Genomic DNA, 15,212 nt, shown 5'->3' with positions numbered 1-15,212 from the left:
TACTGGACTAGGGGCCATGCACCAATTATCTTTCCAGAAGATTGCAGTTATGGGCCCTGACTGACAGTTGAGTGTCGCTCTTAAGTAATGAACATGTTTCTTCCCTCTTGGGAACTGTAAGCGCAGTATCCCCAGTTTACTTAAAGAATGGAAGATCCAGGCTGGCTTATCACTGCTACTTGATAGGTGAGAGGGGGAAGCAGGGAAATGGAAAGTCCTGGTTGTTTCATTTTGAGGTAGCTTACTCAGTGATGCACTGTGGAAACATGAACAGAACTTGGGTTCTTGGGATATTTTGGCATGTTTTTAGGTGTCTTATGTCTAGAGGCACATTGTCAGGATAGGAATCAACAAGAGGAGCAGGAACAGTGTTGGTGCAGGGCACTAACTGCCATGGGTTTCCTCTGTGTTGTTGATGGTACACAACTTTTCTGCCTGTTTATTTTTTGGGGATCTGTGGCATTCTGCTGCATACTGGTAACAATACAATGTGTGTGCTCCTGAAGCAGAAGGAGCTAAAACAGGTTGTGAGAGAGACAAAACACGTGCCCTGCACCAGATACAGTCAAAAATCATAGCTGGCTCACACTTGAAATAAACCCATACTTTAGTTCCTTTCTATTTGTTATATACTTAGCTGCACTTCAATGCAGTTCAGTTCCTTGTGGTACCAGGGCAAACCTGTCTTATAAAGCAGGCATTTCAACATAGGCTGGTACATACTTATGCTGTCATCCACATGCCTTTCTGTGCAATCTCCCAACAGTGTTCTGTGCCAGCCTAAGTTGCAGGCTTTCCAGTCATAAAATCTTTTCAATTTTAAGAGATTTTGTTCTCTCTAGGAGTAGCCTAGTGGTTAGTGCAGCAGACTTTGATCCTGGGGAACTGGGTTTGATTCCCACTGCAGCTCCTTGTGACTCTGGGCAAGTCACTTAACCCTCCATTGCCCCAGATACAAATAATGTACCTGTATATACTATGTAAACCACTTTGAATTTTGTTGCAAAAACAAAAAACCACAGAGAGGCTGTATATTAAACCCCATTCCCTCCCCCCCCCCCCCCCCCCCAAACTTAATATCAGCCACCTTTCATTCTGCATTATGTCCTCTGAGATCAAAACCCCGGGAATTATCTCCCACCATTACCCTGACTTCTGACCTTACTTTACTTGATAACCACAGTACACCAAAAAGCCTAAAGTATATTGAAGTAAAAGTTAAAATAATGTAACATAAACCTGGCTGTTCAGCCATAGTAAGAAGCCATATGGAGACTGCCATTAGAATTTTAAGGGTAACACTTCCAATAACTAATTCTTTGGAGGGGAAAAAAAACCTTTTCAAAGAGCTATGCTTTTAATTTATTTTTAAAAGTTGGATAATAAACCCCACTTCACAATTCTAACAGCAGGGGATTCTACAACTTAGGATCAATTACCATGAAAGCCCTTAGGCAATTGGATTGCACTTTGATGTTACTGGGTATATCATAAGCAGAGCTTGTTGCAAGGATGCAAGCTCATTACAGGATCACACTTGCACGTTAGATTCTGCAAGTATACTGAACCCTCCAAATTTAAAGCACAGAAAATTAATCAGAGTAACTTATAAAGGATCCTGTATTCAACTGACAACTAATGAAGTTCTGCTAAAACTGGAGATACATGAAGGAGCTGTAAAACCAGTAAGAGAGCCATGACTTTGAACAACAGATTACATCAGTAGTTCAAGTGCTTATCTAACCAAACTCCTAAGTTCTTGATCCTTTTTTTCTGTTAAGGCAGGCCTTGACAAGTTTTTATTAAATCTAAGAGCCAGCTCAAAAACTTAGGAGCCAGCAGTTGCCACCTTTCTTGCTTAACATAGTAACATAGTAGATGACGGCAGAAAAAGACCTGCACGGTCCATCCAGTCTGCCCAACAAGACAACTCATGTGTGCTACTTTTGTGTATACCCTACTTTGATTTGTACCTGTGCTCTTCAGGGCACAGACCGTATAAGTCTGCCCAGCACTAGCCCCGCCTCCCAACCACCAGCCCCACCTCCCAACCACCGGCTCTGGCATAGACCGTATAAGTCTGCCCAGCACTATCCCCGCCTCCCACCACCGGCTCTGGCACAGACCGTATAAGTCTGCCCAGCGCTATCCCTGCCTCCCAACCACCAGCCCCGCCTCCCACTACTGGCTCTGCTATCCAATAAATGTCCACAGTGATTTTTTTTTTTTGGGGGGGGGACAGGGAAGGAAGGAGGGGGGACAATCCCTTCTCACATCAGCAACCGTTCTTTTGGGAACTGATTTACTAATGATGTTTTCTTATTCTGTGTCTGTGGACAAAGAAATTTTAGTAAATCAGTTCCTTAAGGTGTCTCTGCAGATTACTGGTAGAAGCCAGCAGTTTCTCTTCCCAAAATTATGCTGTAAGCTACCACCTTGATGGGCGAAACATAGACAATTGCCTCTTTGTTTTACATATCACCATAGCCTGGTCCCCACCATTTTCTCTCTCATGCACCCCTTCAGCTTTTATTCTGTCTGTCTCTATCTGTCTGTCTGTCTCTCTGTCTCTCTCTCTCTCTGTGTCTGTCTCGCTCTTTTTGATTTGATTGCCCCTACTTGACTGACTGTACATTTGTCCATTAGATTGTAAACTCTTTGAGCAGGGACTGGCCTTCTATGTTAAATTGTACAGCGCTGCGTAACCCTAGTAGCGCTTCAGAAATGTTAAATAGTAGTAGTAGTAGTTTCCTGTGCAACTCTGCTCTCTTTAAGCTTGAGCCGTGCCTTGCAAGAGTTTGAGTTGGTCCTGCAGTCTCAAGTCTTGCGAGACTTGAAATCACAAGAGCTCCCGCACGTCCCGAACAGCACGGTTCAAGCGAGTCGCAGCAGAGAAGCACGAAATTAGCTGTTTCTTCTGCAGCACCACAAGCAAAAAAAAATCCCAGGTACCAGAGTGCAGTTTCTAGGCACTATGGCTTTGGTTGAGCCCTGTGTTAAGGTATAACCATCAGTAGATGGAGCCACTGTCAGAATTTGCTGACACCTAGTAGTAACCAACACCTATTCCAGATTGTTTAAGTTTAACCTCTCCAAATCATATGATATTTATTGTAAACACTTGTGCAATGATAAATGAGGTGCCATAGTCATCATCTGTTTTTATCTGTAACAGAATATCATTAGCAAACAAGTGACGGGAGAGTCCATGTTTCTTTATAATCCAGTCTTATCAATCTCAAATACAGATCAGAAAATAATGGGGACTCAAAATGATTCTTAACTTTCTCTTTCCTTTGTGATTAGAGCTCCCAGTGATTTACTGTGTTGCCCTTTCACAGAACGGCATCATAGCACCTTCTTTGTAGCTGGCTGGCTACTCCTCCCTTATATAGCAAGATCCTGATAGTGTTGGGATTTCTCATCACACTGGTGCTAGGGTTTGAAGTGTTATAAGTGCTGACTCTTTTCTTTTTACTCTCCATCTGCAGCGTCCTTTATTTCTCCATCCACCGACACCAGCACAGCGGATTCTGGCCTCACCTATTGGAGTCGGGAAGCAACGCTGTAGGCCGGGGGCAGGGAGAGGGCTTCAATATCAATGTGCCTTGGAACCAGGTGAGGATGTTTCAGAGGAGAAGGAAGGTGGCCACATAATGGCATTAGGGCTAGCCTTGATTGTTGGAAGGGGCTGTGTCCATGTGAAATGTGTGGTGGGAGGAGATCAGTGAAGTTTTTATACATGTTAAAATTTAGTTTTGTTTTTGTGTGTGTAAACATTTAGGTAAAAAAGCTGCTGTAGTTGCAGTTATGGACGTGTAAACAGCACACACATGCTGGTGGAGTCCCCTTGTAAATTGTGTATCCTTAGTTCTGTGATCCTGTCCCTTCACAGGGAGATAGTCTCCTAAGAATAACTGGTGTGTGTTTTATTCTTGAAATCCTGTTGGTTACAAGTGCGGAGGCAAAAAGTGAGAAAACAGTGGCTATGGAGAACTAATCTTCTGTCTCTCTTTTATCTAGAAACATATCAAAAATTGAACTATTTCTTTGTCCTGAATGTCTGTAGATGTTGAAAAGTTAGCAGGTTAGCTACAGCATGTGCACAGCCTGTGACATCACTACATTGATCTGATATTGGTTTTGTAATCAATGTGGTCATCTCCAGTTCTTCAGTATTCAGTGCCTTCTGGTGGATTCTAGCTTGCATAATCTAGGATTTAAACAATTTTTTTGTAACCAGACCATGAGTGCAGTACAGTTAGTGTTCTTCATGGGCCTCCCTCTCCATCCTCTGTCCTTGTTCTTTTTTTTTTTTTGGGTGGTAGTTAGAAAAGTGTTGGAGGGCTCCCCCACCTGCAGCATCTTATTTTAATAACTGCTGCTTTCTCTCTTTGATGCTGTGTCTCCTAGTGTTTAAGGTTAGCTCATGGCTGTAAAGTACTGGAATTTTTCTCTGATAGGCAAAGAGCTTTAGCTGTATAGTCTTTTGTCAGCCTTAAACAGAGGAAGTACAGAGATACCAGACGTTGCTTACAGTAGGGGAAGTGCCCATGTGTGCAGTCTGTGGCTCCATTAATGTTTTAGGGATGTGTCTCTGGTTGCACAGCTGCACTCCTATCTGTAGCAGAACCTGATCCTGTATGTGTTTCCTTCTCCCTAGATTGGCATGCAAGATGCAGATTATATCTTCACCTTCCTGCATCTGCTCCTGCCTGTGGCCTTCAAGGTAAGAATGTGGATAATCATCTGCCCATATGCTTGCTTCGTTGCTTGCTCCATAATGACATTTGGCGGTTAAAGTACTAATTGGGGAATTCTCAGTGGTAGTCAAGTAATCAGGTGTTCTGGCTGTTCTTGTGATACTCAAGTTGGTGAATGATACAACATGGTTCCTGGCTGCCTTCCAAGGTACAAAAACTGAGTCTTTTTAGCACCTGTTGAAGAAACTGCATCAGATCCCTTTCTGTTTTCCTGTTGTGTGGTGGTGCATCTGGGGAGTCTTTAGGAATAAATTTTCAAAGCTTGGATGCTTTATATATGGGTGACAATGGTTGGTTCTCTGATGACAAGCAGGCTATAATTCTCACAATTGGATAACGTGATCCCGCGTTACCTGGTCCGGAGCTTCTAACAAGCTTTAACAGAGCTTTTGTGGAATGTGAGACATGTTCCACCACGCATGTGCGAGTGCCGTCTCACCCGCCATGAGAGCGTGGTTACCGCAGTTATTTTTCTATCGCAGTGGGAAGTGCCTGCTTTTTGTGGCAGCTCTTCACAGTCCAGTCTGGAAGAGCTTTTTGGTGCCTTTTGCTGTTTCCTTTGTTTTCTGATTCATAAGACCATGTTTAGGCCTTGAATTCAGCTGGGTTTTTCCTTTTTCTTTTTTTTCCCCTTTTTCTGGCACCTTTGTTTTGTTTGATTTGGCTGTGGAGGTCTTTCTGTCCATGTCCACTCAAGTTCCCAGTGGCTTCAAGCACTGTACCCGGTGCAATCTGATCATCTCTTGCAAGGACACCCATTCTTGGTGTCTCTAGTATTTAGGTCCCGACCACAGCCCTGCTAACTACTACTACTATTTCTATAACGCTACAAGGCATACGCAGCGCTGTACACCATACACGTAAAGAAGTCCCTCTTCAAATGGAGAAGCAGACCCAGGTTGCGAGAGAGGCTCAATGCAAGAGGATTTTTGGAGCCAGGTCCGATGCATCAGCATCAAGGTTGGCGGTGTCTGCATAGAGTACTGTACCAGCATTGGGAGGGTCAGTACGTATGGCTGCTGCTAGACCTGTTGACAGTGGGAGCAGCGGGGCATCGAGTGGGTCTCCACCTGTCTCGACGCTGACTGCTGCTCCCACTGGGGTGGGACCGTCCAGTGTCGAACCTGACCCTGATGTGACGTGAGGATTCGACATCGGCACCGAGGAGCCTCAATGTCAAGCTTTTAGCAGCCAAGAAGCATCGGCATCAATCGTCCTCGACACATGGTGCTGGGAGCTCCTGGACATCAAGGGATTTGGCACCCGAGAAGCATCCTCCAGAGAGCCTTTCTTTTCCCTCTTTTGAGAAGGAAATGGCTGAGGCCATTCCATTTCCTTTAGAGGTGAAGGACGAGCCCAGGGCCAAGATGCTTGAGGTCCAGGACTACAAGTCTCCTCCTAGGGAGGCTGTGACTGTCTCTCTCCAGGAGGTTGTCATTCAGAATTGGGAGTTACTACTACTACTATTAAACATTTCTATAGCGCTACTAGACTTACACAGCGCTGTACAAATTAACATGAAAAGACAGTCCCTGCTCAACAGAGCTTACAATCTAAATTGGACAGACGAACAATCAGCTAGGGGTGGGGAAATTGCAGTGGTAGGGGTGATAAGTGAGGGTGTTGAGTAAGAGAGTCATGGTTAGGAGTCGAAAGCAGTAGCAAAGAGGTGGGCTTTAAGCCTAGACTTGAAGACAGCCAGAGACTGAGCCTGACGTACTGGCTCAGGGAGTTTATTCCAGGCACAGGGAGCAGCGAGATAGAAGGAATGGAGCCGGGAGTTAGCAGTGGGGGAGAAGGGGGACGACAGGAGACATTTACCCAGAGAATGGAGTTCCCTCTGTTGCTCCCTGTCATGCCCAAAAAGATCAACACTATGTACCAGATCAATAGTACACCTGACTTTGATAATCCGCAGTTGCTTCATCATTCCATGGTGGTGGAATCTGCTCTCAAAAGAGCCAGGAGTTCTAGAGACTATGCTTCGGCGCCCCCAGGCAGAGAAACTTTTGGACTCTTTTGGGAGGAAGATGTTCAAGGCATCTATGCTCGTGTCATGCATTCAATCATACCAGCTCTTCATTGTTTACTTGTGGGACTCAGTGCGTAAGCTGCTATACTTGGCTGACACTCTCCCAATGGAGCAGGCAGAGTCGCTGCACGAGTTGGCCAAGCAGCAAGGTGTGTTGTAAGTTCTTGGCCAGGGGTGCATATGACACTTCTGATTTAGTATCCAGGGTCTCTGCCCAAACTATAGCAGTGCATAGACTATCATGGCTGTGCATTTCTGACTTGGAACCTGTGGTTCAACAGAGATTGGCGGATGCCTCATGCTGGGGGAGGTAATCTTTTTGGAGAGAAGGTTGAGGAGGTTGCTGACCAAATTAAGAAACATATTGATACCATCTCTTCCCTCTCCTGCCAGGCAACTGCTTCAGCCTCCTCATTTAGGTCTTTTGGCAAGTTGAGGAGGGGTGCCTACTACTCTGAAACATAGGTATACCATCTCTTCTCGCCAGCCTGCTCAGGCTCAGCCCCAGCGCATTCGTTCTTATCCGCATTGTGCGCCTAAGGCCCCTGCTGCTCCCTAATCAAAGCAAAAGATGAGCTTTTGACTGGCTCCAGCAGAGCATAGCCCATATCCGAGTGTCCGTCCTGGACGACTTACCAGTTGAGGGGAGGCTGAAGTTTTTCCATGAAAGGTGGCTCCTTAGTAACCTCCAACCGATGAGTTTTCCAAATAATCCATCTCTGATACACCCTATATTTGCATCTCAAACCTCCAATTTGCCCACCGGGAGCTCATTACTTCAGTTATCAGCATGAGCAGGTATTGCAGAAGAACTCTCAACCCTTCTGAAAGCCCATGCGGTCGTGCCTGTTCCACTAGGGGAGGAAGTGTGGGTGTACTTCCTTGAGCAAAAGAAGATGGGGGAGGCCTGGGAGGGCGAATTCCAGTGCTTGCACATTACTGCACTATTTGTAGATGGCCAATGAGTTTTGTGGATCAAATTGTTTCTTTGCGTTGATGGTGCTAGGAAGGGTGACGCAGTCACTTAAGTGTCTGTAGCAAGTTGGATCAAAGACGTGACTATTTCAGCGTATGCACTCAAGGGTTGCGAGCCGCCAAAGGGCTGCAAGCTCACTTGACGAGTGGGATAGCGGCATCCTGGGTGGAGTAGTAATGGATTACTTAAGTAGGGATTTACAGAGCCGTCACCTGGTCAACTTTGCATTTGTTTATGAAACATTTATAGGTTAGATGTTCAGGCTAGATGGGATGTGTTCATCCTGTCTAATAGCACTATAAAAATGATTAGTAGTAGTCAGCTTTGAGGAGTGCTTTGCTACATGCTGCATTCCATACATTCTGGACTGGTCTGGTAGGGTGATAAGGAAGGAAAAATTTGGTCTTACCTGATAGCTTTCTTAAGTCCAGTCGGACCAGTCTGGGTTCCTGCCCTGTGTTATGGTGGGTGGCATGAAGCTCATCGTTCTCATTCTTTCTTTTAAATATAAGTTTTCATTGTACTATGGAAGAATTCTGGCTCATCTGGTTCCTCAGGAGTGGGTTGTCACGGAACGCCTAGCACTGGGGCTAACCCCACGGCCACCTGGAGGGTCTATCCCCAGCACTGCTTAGGCCCACCTGCAGCTGAGCATGTGCTTTATACTAGTCAACTCTCTACCCCCGTGCATTAGGCTCCACTTGCCTCTGGACGAGTCTCTCACCCACAAGTTATTCCCCGGTGATTTCTAGGACACTGGGGCCACACTCTCTCAGGGGTCCCACAATTCCTGGAAAGCACCCACAGACCCAACACACAAACCACCAGGATTTTTAGTCAGTTCAAGACATCAGAGACAATAAATTATCAGGTTTTTTTTTTATTGTCACAGTTGAACAGTGAACCATATAAAACAGATGGAAAATTACAGCAAACCAATAACAGGTAAAACAAATAGGAATCAATTTTAAAACTATCTAACACTTGTTCTCTACCTGAGTAGTGCCTGGGGAGTACAGGAAATAGCAGGGCCTCAGTGAAGAGATTTTTCTCTTTCCTGTCCCTGTCTGAGACTGAGAGAAATCCAGTATTTCCAGGCTAGATTTGAGCTCCTGGGCCAATCAGAGCCCAGAACAACAATTTTTAAAAAGCTGGCCACACCACTGCAGGTTACTTCCTCTCTGTTCTAAACTAAAGAAGGAACAGTCATTTTTTTCTGTAACGGCTTTAAATATAAACATGCACCACCTGCTGGCCAAACTAGAGAAGAACACTTTATGAACTATTCTTATAATTCTCATGCTGGAAAGTTCACCATTTTGCCACACGGGTGTTCTCGTGGGGGACCTGAGCTTCTGTGCTTATTAGGAGAAAGGTTGGGCTATGTTGACCGTAATACAGGAAATCCTGGGAAGCTGTGTTTTCATAGTGAAGATCTCTCTCTCTTTTTCTCTCTCTCTCTCCTGACATAACCCATACATTCTGGTTTTGAGTTCAGTGTTTGTTAATATCTTAATCAAAAAAAAGTGTTCTGCTCTCTTTTCCCCATCTTACTTCCACATCACACAAAAATTAAGTGGAACAAAAAAAAAAGTTGTATGTTTCATATTATCAGTATACTACCTTAAAAGAAAAGAGACCCATAAGGGAATGACAGAGGGTTTTTTTTCAGTTTGAGAAATCACAGGATAGTCTTATAAGATTATAATTGTATAGGATTCATATTGTAACATTGTCAAATCTTTGTCAAAAGGATTCATATTGTAACGTCAAATCTTTGTCAAAAGGAAAATTTGGGATTTACCTGATAATTTCCTTTATAATAAGATTCTGACGTGATTAAATATGCATGATAAAACTTATACATCTAAGTGAGCTTGCAGCCCTTTGGCGGCTCGCAACCCTTGAGTGCATACGCTGAAATAGTCACATCTTTGATCCAACTTGCTACAGACACTTAAGTGACTGCGTCACCCTTCCTAGCACCATCAACGCAAAGAAACAATTTATTTTTATTGTACTGTGTTCTTATGATTAAAAAATGATTGTAAATTAAAAATGTATGAAATATGTAAATGTAAAACAGTTATTTTCTGCTAAGTTTGATGCACATGAAAATCCTTATTCTCTTAGGGGTTCTTATACTAAAACTTGTGTGCGATAATGGACATTAGCATGCGCTATGTGCCATGTGGCCCATAGGTATAAAATAGAATACGCAGCATTTAGTGCACGCTAAGCTTTAGTAAAAAGACTCCTTACTAATTCTGGTAGGGTGTGGGCGTGAAAGACTGGCCATAGAACTTCTGCCCAGGGTGCACCAACCCCATTTCTGATTATACCTGTGTTTTGTTTTTCCCCTCTAGTTTGAGCCCGACCTGGTCTTGGTAGCAGCTGGGTTTGACTCTGTGGTGGGAGACCCCAAGGTAAGAACTGGATACACAAGGTAGTCTGTGCCAGGACTAGAAGAGAAAGCTGGTACTGATCTCACTACAGCTCTCATACCATAACATAAAATTTGGTACTTAATGAGATGGACAGTAATCCAGTGCGATAATTTAGGAACTGGTTTGCATAAATTTTCACGCAATACAGCTCATTAGCATTATCTTGCATTTATTTGTTTTAATATTAATACAAACTAAAGTGTGTAGATAGATAACACAGTAATGTGTGCTATTTCACTAGTCAATAGAGCCCTTTGAATTCTGAGTCACCCTATACAGTACATTGTACACTGTAGTGCTCATCAGAGCACACAAAGGCATCATGCTGATACATGTAAAGCAGGAATACAACATGGGCAGCTTGGAATTAGTTGAGCTTTCTCTTTGCTGTAGGGTGAGATGGCAGTATCCCCAGCATGCTTTGCTCATCTGACACATCTGCTGCTGGGGCTGGCAGGAGGGAAGCTGATTCTGTCTTTAGAGGTAAGGCTCTCACCTCTTTATAGTTATCTACTGGGGGTGATGGTGGTCAGATGATCTTTCTCATAATCCCCCATTGTACTGAGGGAGGTTTTGGAGTCCAGGGGCTGTGCCTTGATCAAGCCAGAAGTAGTAAAGTAGGTCTTGCTCTCCCTTCAACATCAAGGCTTGAGGCAGCAAGAGCAGCAGAGACACCACTTTATCCTTGGGGGATGGGAGGGGCAGTATGAAAAAGGACCTGGAGGGGCTATTATCAATGTGAGCTACCATTAAGATTGATTATTTTATCACTAACTCACCCTGTTTTAGCACAGGTCCCATTTTATGCAGTGAGACCTAGTTACTGATAACCTGGGTTAACAGTAACATAACCCAACTTTATGGTAGCCCACATTGATAACTTCCCCCCCTAGTGGTTTAAACAGAGATTAGTACAGAGCTGTATTCTGATTGGCTTAGAACACAGCTTAAGATAATCAAATTTACATTTTCCTAATTGAGTGGTTGAGTGACATGGTGCAGTGAAGACATCACAATTCTACACATCTGTGTCTGAACTAGTGTCGGAAGAGAGACATAAGAAAGTGAATGGGTAGAATAAAGATATTAAAACCTCCAAAACATAATCTGCTATTAAATCATATAAACGCATAAATGAACATTAGCTGATTTAAGGCAGAGATCAACAACAGTAATACAGGTAATGAGTAATAGCGGCAAAACAGAGTAAAATTAAATCACACTGCTGTCTACAGAGCACTGTAAGATCATCACAGATAGAAAATCTTGTGAGAATGGAAGTAATTTGGTCAAAAAAAGACCTCTTTGAAGGATGAATAATTCTGAGGGAAATATCAGAAACGATAAGGAAATTTGAGTTTGTCTATGATGAATAGCATGAAAAATATAAAAATAAATTTCCTTTTCATTCTACCAGACCACACCAGAACATGTGGGTAATGCTCACCAGCCAACAGATGGAGACAGAGCTGTGATCCCTTCCCTATATTAGCCACTGTGTAGTCACAGCTCCCCGGTATTCTCTGTCTCCAGTAGATGGTGACAAGCATTCCTTCACAGGTGTTCTAGTGTGGTGGCTCCTGGGTCTGGCTGGAGAATTGGTAACCCAGTAGAACATAGTGGATGGAGAGGAATCTTGGTCTGGTGGACCCTTACACCTGAGGGGATTACCTGGAGGAGTTTGGGTCCATCCTATCTTTCATCAAGGATAGTCAGAGCTCAATTTGTCCACTGTTCCTCTGACATCCAGGAAAACAAACAAACAAAGTATATTAAGGACGGATGCCCTGAGTCTGTAGAACATTGACTCCTGTCCAGCAGCTGCAGAGTGAAAGAGGAGTTGGGGCAACAGCCAGGAGGGAATTCCAGTGCTATGCCCGTCCTCCTCATCTCCCTCAAGCTGCTTTGGGAGCACTGCATTAGAGAGAAGTCTCAGGGCTAGGAATGGCACAGGGGGAGTAAGGTTCCTGCAGGGATATGAATTCAGAGCTCTGCTTGGGTCTGATCTAGTATGGCCTGGAGAAGAGGTGGTCACCATTTTGCCCCAACTGAAGGCAGCTGCAACAAGGGGCTGAGTGTGCCCTCCCAACTGGCACAATAGGAAGACAGGGTGGTGGACCCCACCTCCTACCCTGTGGGGCCTTGGAGTCAGTACAAGAGGAGTAGCATGGCCTGCTTCATTAGGCATTCCTCTTGCAAAGGTTGCCGGGTCCCTATCCTGTTGGAGGGTGACACTGGTGGCGATAGAGGAGTAGGATAAGATGGTCTTGGGGGGCAGCAATTCAGACTGAGGGTCTTATGCCTGTGCCCTAGATGAGTTCCCCCCCCCCCCTGCAGACCCCCTGGGGAGGGGGTGAAGTTGAGCTGGGGGGGGGGGAGTTGAGGGCAGATGGCAGTGATCCTTTGGTGGTGTACCTCTTTCACAGAGAGGAGCAACTGGGCATGATAATACAGGCCCTAGAAGCGTTGAGTATTGTGGAGCCTGTCACTGAGGAGGCACGAGCTTCAGGGAATCCTATTCTCAAAGGAATTAAGCCCTTAAGAGCCTTTCCTGCTCATCAGTCTTTCATTGGGGCAAAGTTGTAGACACTGAATAGGAAAAGCTGTGGGAAAACTATACCCTCTCCTCCCAGAAGAGAAGAAATTGTAGCTCCCAAAGGTGGATTCGTTGGTCATGGTGGTGACCAAAAGGACAACAATCCCAGTGGAGAGTGGGACAGCTGTTGAAGATCTGCAAGACCATAAGCTGGAAGCCTTGTTGAAGCTGAGGTCTTCACCATGGGGCTTTAGGCAGCCATTTGTCGTGCCTGTGGTGCCAATTGTCAAAGGATTTATGCTCTTGACTTTGAGAGTTACATTCATAAAGTGGCCCTTTGAAAATGTACTAGGCCTAGGTAGATACATTTTTACTCTAAATTTCACTAAACTCTTAAATTTAGGAGCACAAAAAGTGGATGGTAACAGGCAGCTTTAGGATGGGGGAAAGAAATTAGGAGCCTAGCACTGATTTTCAGCACTAGGCTCATAAATGTAGGCAAGCAAATAGCAGGCCTAAATATGTGGGCATAACTTTTAAGCTCCAAATTTTAAGATGCATTTTTAGCTAAAAAGTCATACTCATGACTGAAATTTTAAAATGGAAACACTCCAAACTGAGAAGATACGAAAACAAGAGAACAATTTAGAATGGAAGAATGTTGATGGATATTTGGCTAAGAAGGGCTTCTGGACTTCTCTGGTAGGATTAAAAGAAAAATATCAGGTAAGACATACAGTGGAACATTGATTATCCATGCACCAATGCTCGGAGGTTGGCTTGGAAATAAAGCAAAACTCTGGGACTTCATTAAAGACATTGACACTTTACGAGAACTCAAACAAAAATGTGTGTGTTATGTGGCCAGACCTGAGCTTGAAAAAGCACTGTTCATATGGGTGATAAAAGAACACCTTAGTGGCCCAATATACCAAGCAGTAGCACAACTTTTCTGCTAGTAGAGGAAAGGAATGCAAAACAAAACTGAGAATGTTATAATGCCTTTGTATTGCTCCATGGTGCGACCGCAATACAAAGGCATTATAACATTCTCAGTTTTGTTTTGCATTCCTTTCCTAATTATTCCTAACATTCTATATGCTTTCTTAGCCACTGCTGCATATTAAGAACAGACTGTTTCAACATATTGTCAACAATAATACCTAGATCCTTTTCCTAGGCGATGACGCCTAATGTGGAACCTTCCATCACCTAACAATGGTTTGGGTTCCTCTTTTCCACATGCATCACTTTACACTTGCTCACAGTAAAAATCATCTGCCATTTGAATATCCAGTCTCCCAGTCTCATGTAAGGTCCTCTTTTAATTTTTCACAATCCTCTTTTGATTTAACAACGTTGAATAACTTTGTGTCATCAGCAAATTTAATTACTTCACTAGTTATTCCCATTTCTAGATCATTTATAAATATGTTAAAAAGCAGCGATCCCAGCACAGACTCCAGGGGAACCCCACTATCTTCCCTTCTCCATTGAGAATACTGATCATTTAACCCAAATCTCTGTTTTCTTTTAACCAGTTTTTATTCCACAATAGGAGATTGACTTTCTTATTTCCTCAGGAGTCTTTTATGAGGTACTTTATCATATGCCTTTTGAAAATTAAGATACACAGTATCGAGCGGCTCATCTTTATCCATATGCTTATGCACCCCTTCAAAGATTGGTGATGCAAGATTTCTCTTGACTAAATTCATTAGTAGAGTGGAAAGCTAGGGAGGCTTGCTTTACTCACAAGTGAACAAGAGGTTTTTGTTGATTTGGGAACTTACCTTCAGGCCATCCCGTCTTGCTGTGTTTTCTTTTTAAATTGAAATTGAAATCTGTAATACTTGGAGCAATTTCAGAAAGTTTTTAATGTAAATTGCCTATTAATCCAAGGAAGTGCTTACTACAGAGGGGAATGTAAAATTACTGCTATTCCCGTTCTTTTTTTTTTTTTTTATGAGGGGAGCGCGGAAGGATGTGATATATTCTAAAATTTGCCCTCCTAAAAGAGAACAAGGGCCACCCTAGCTGGAACTGGTTGAAAACTTTTACTACCATGGACAACATGGAGCTCTGAACTGCAACACAAACCCCAAAGTTGAAAAGGCAGTAATTGCCCTGAATAGCGCATTAAATCTAAACTCAATGCTGACAGCTCCCTAGGCAAGGAGCCCCAAGCAGGCAGAAACAGAAATATTAAACACCAAACTTGTGCTGCTAAAACCTGAGCCATGCTCCCCTCAGAATATAGCAAAGGAACTGTTACCCATGAGAATAGCTTCTAAATTGAGCAGTGCCAAGATATGGCTCTTCTATGACCACTCTAAAATACAGCTCCAGTATTTGAAATATACGAGTCGCAGCTGTTGCTGAAACTTCCTTTGTGGCGCCACGTTTGCTATTACATGTTGCAAACATGCATAAAGGGCGGCATTGAAGAAGGTACCTC

General features: G+C 43.7%; 1 protein-coding gene across 11 annotated transcripts in view; it reads left to right on the top strand.

Moving 5' to 3' along the window:
• HDAC6 (histone deacetylase 6) overlaps nt 1-15,212 on the top strand; it is a 129,768-nt gene that overhangs the window by 33,045 nt on the left and 81,511 nt on the right. For all 11 annotated transcript variants that reach the window (XM_030193921.1, XM_030193920.1, XM_030193916.1 and 8 more), the window contains 4 exons: nt 3,492-3,618; nt 4,664-4,729; nt 10,138-10,197; nt 10,612-10,701. In XM_030193921.1, coding sequence (XP_030049781.1) covers nt 3,492-3,618; nt 4,664-4,729; nt 10,138-10,197; nt 10,612-10,701 — 343 coding nt within the window. The remainder of the gene's footprint in view (nt 1-3,491; nt 3,619-4,663; nt 4,730-10,137; nt 10,198-10,611; nt 10,702-15,212) is intronic.

Source organism: Microcaecilia unicolor, chromosome 2 (genome assembly GCF_901765095.1).
Source record: "Microcaecilia unicolor chromosome 2, aMicUni1.1, whole genome shotgun sequence".
In the NCBI taxonomy this organism is placed as follows: Eukaryota; Metazoa; Chordata; class Amphibia; order Gymnophiona; family Siphonopidae; genus Microcaecilia; species Microcaecilia unicolor.
This window is presented reverse-complemented; position numbering and strand designations above follow the sequence as displayed.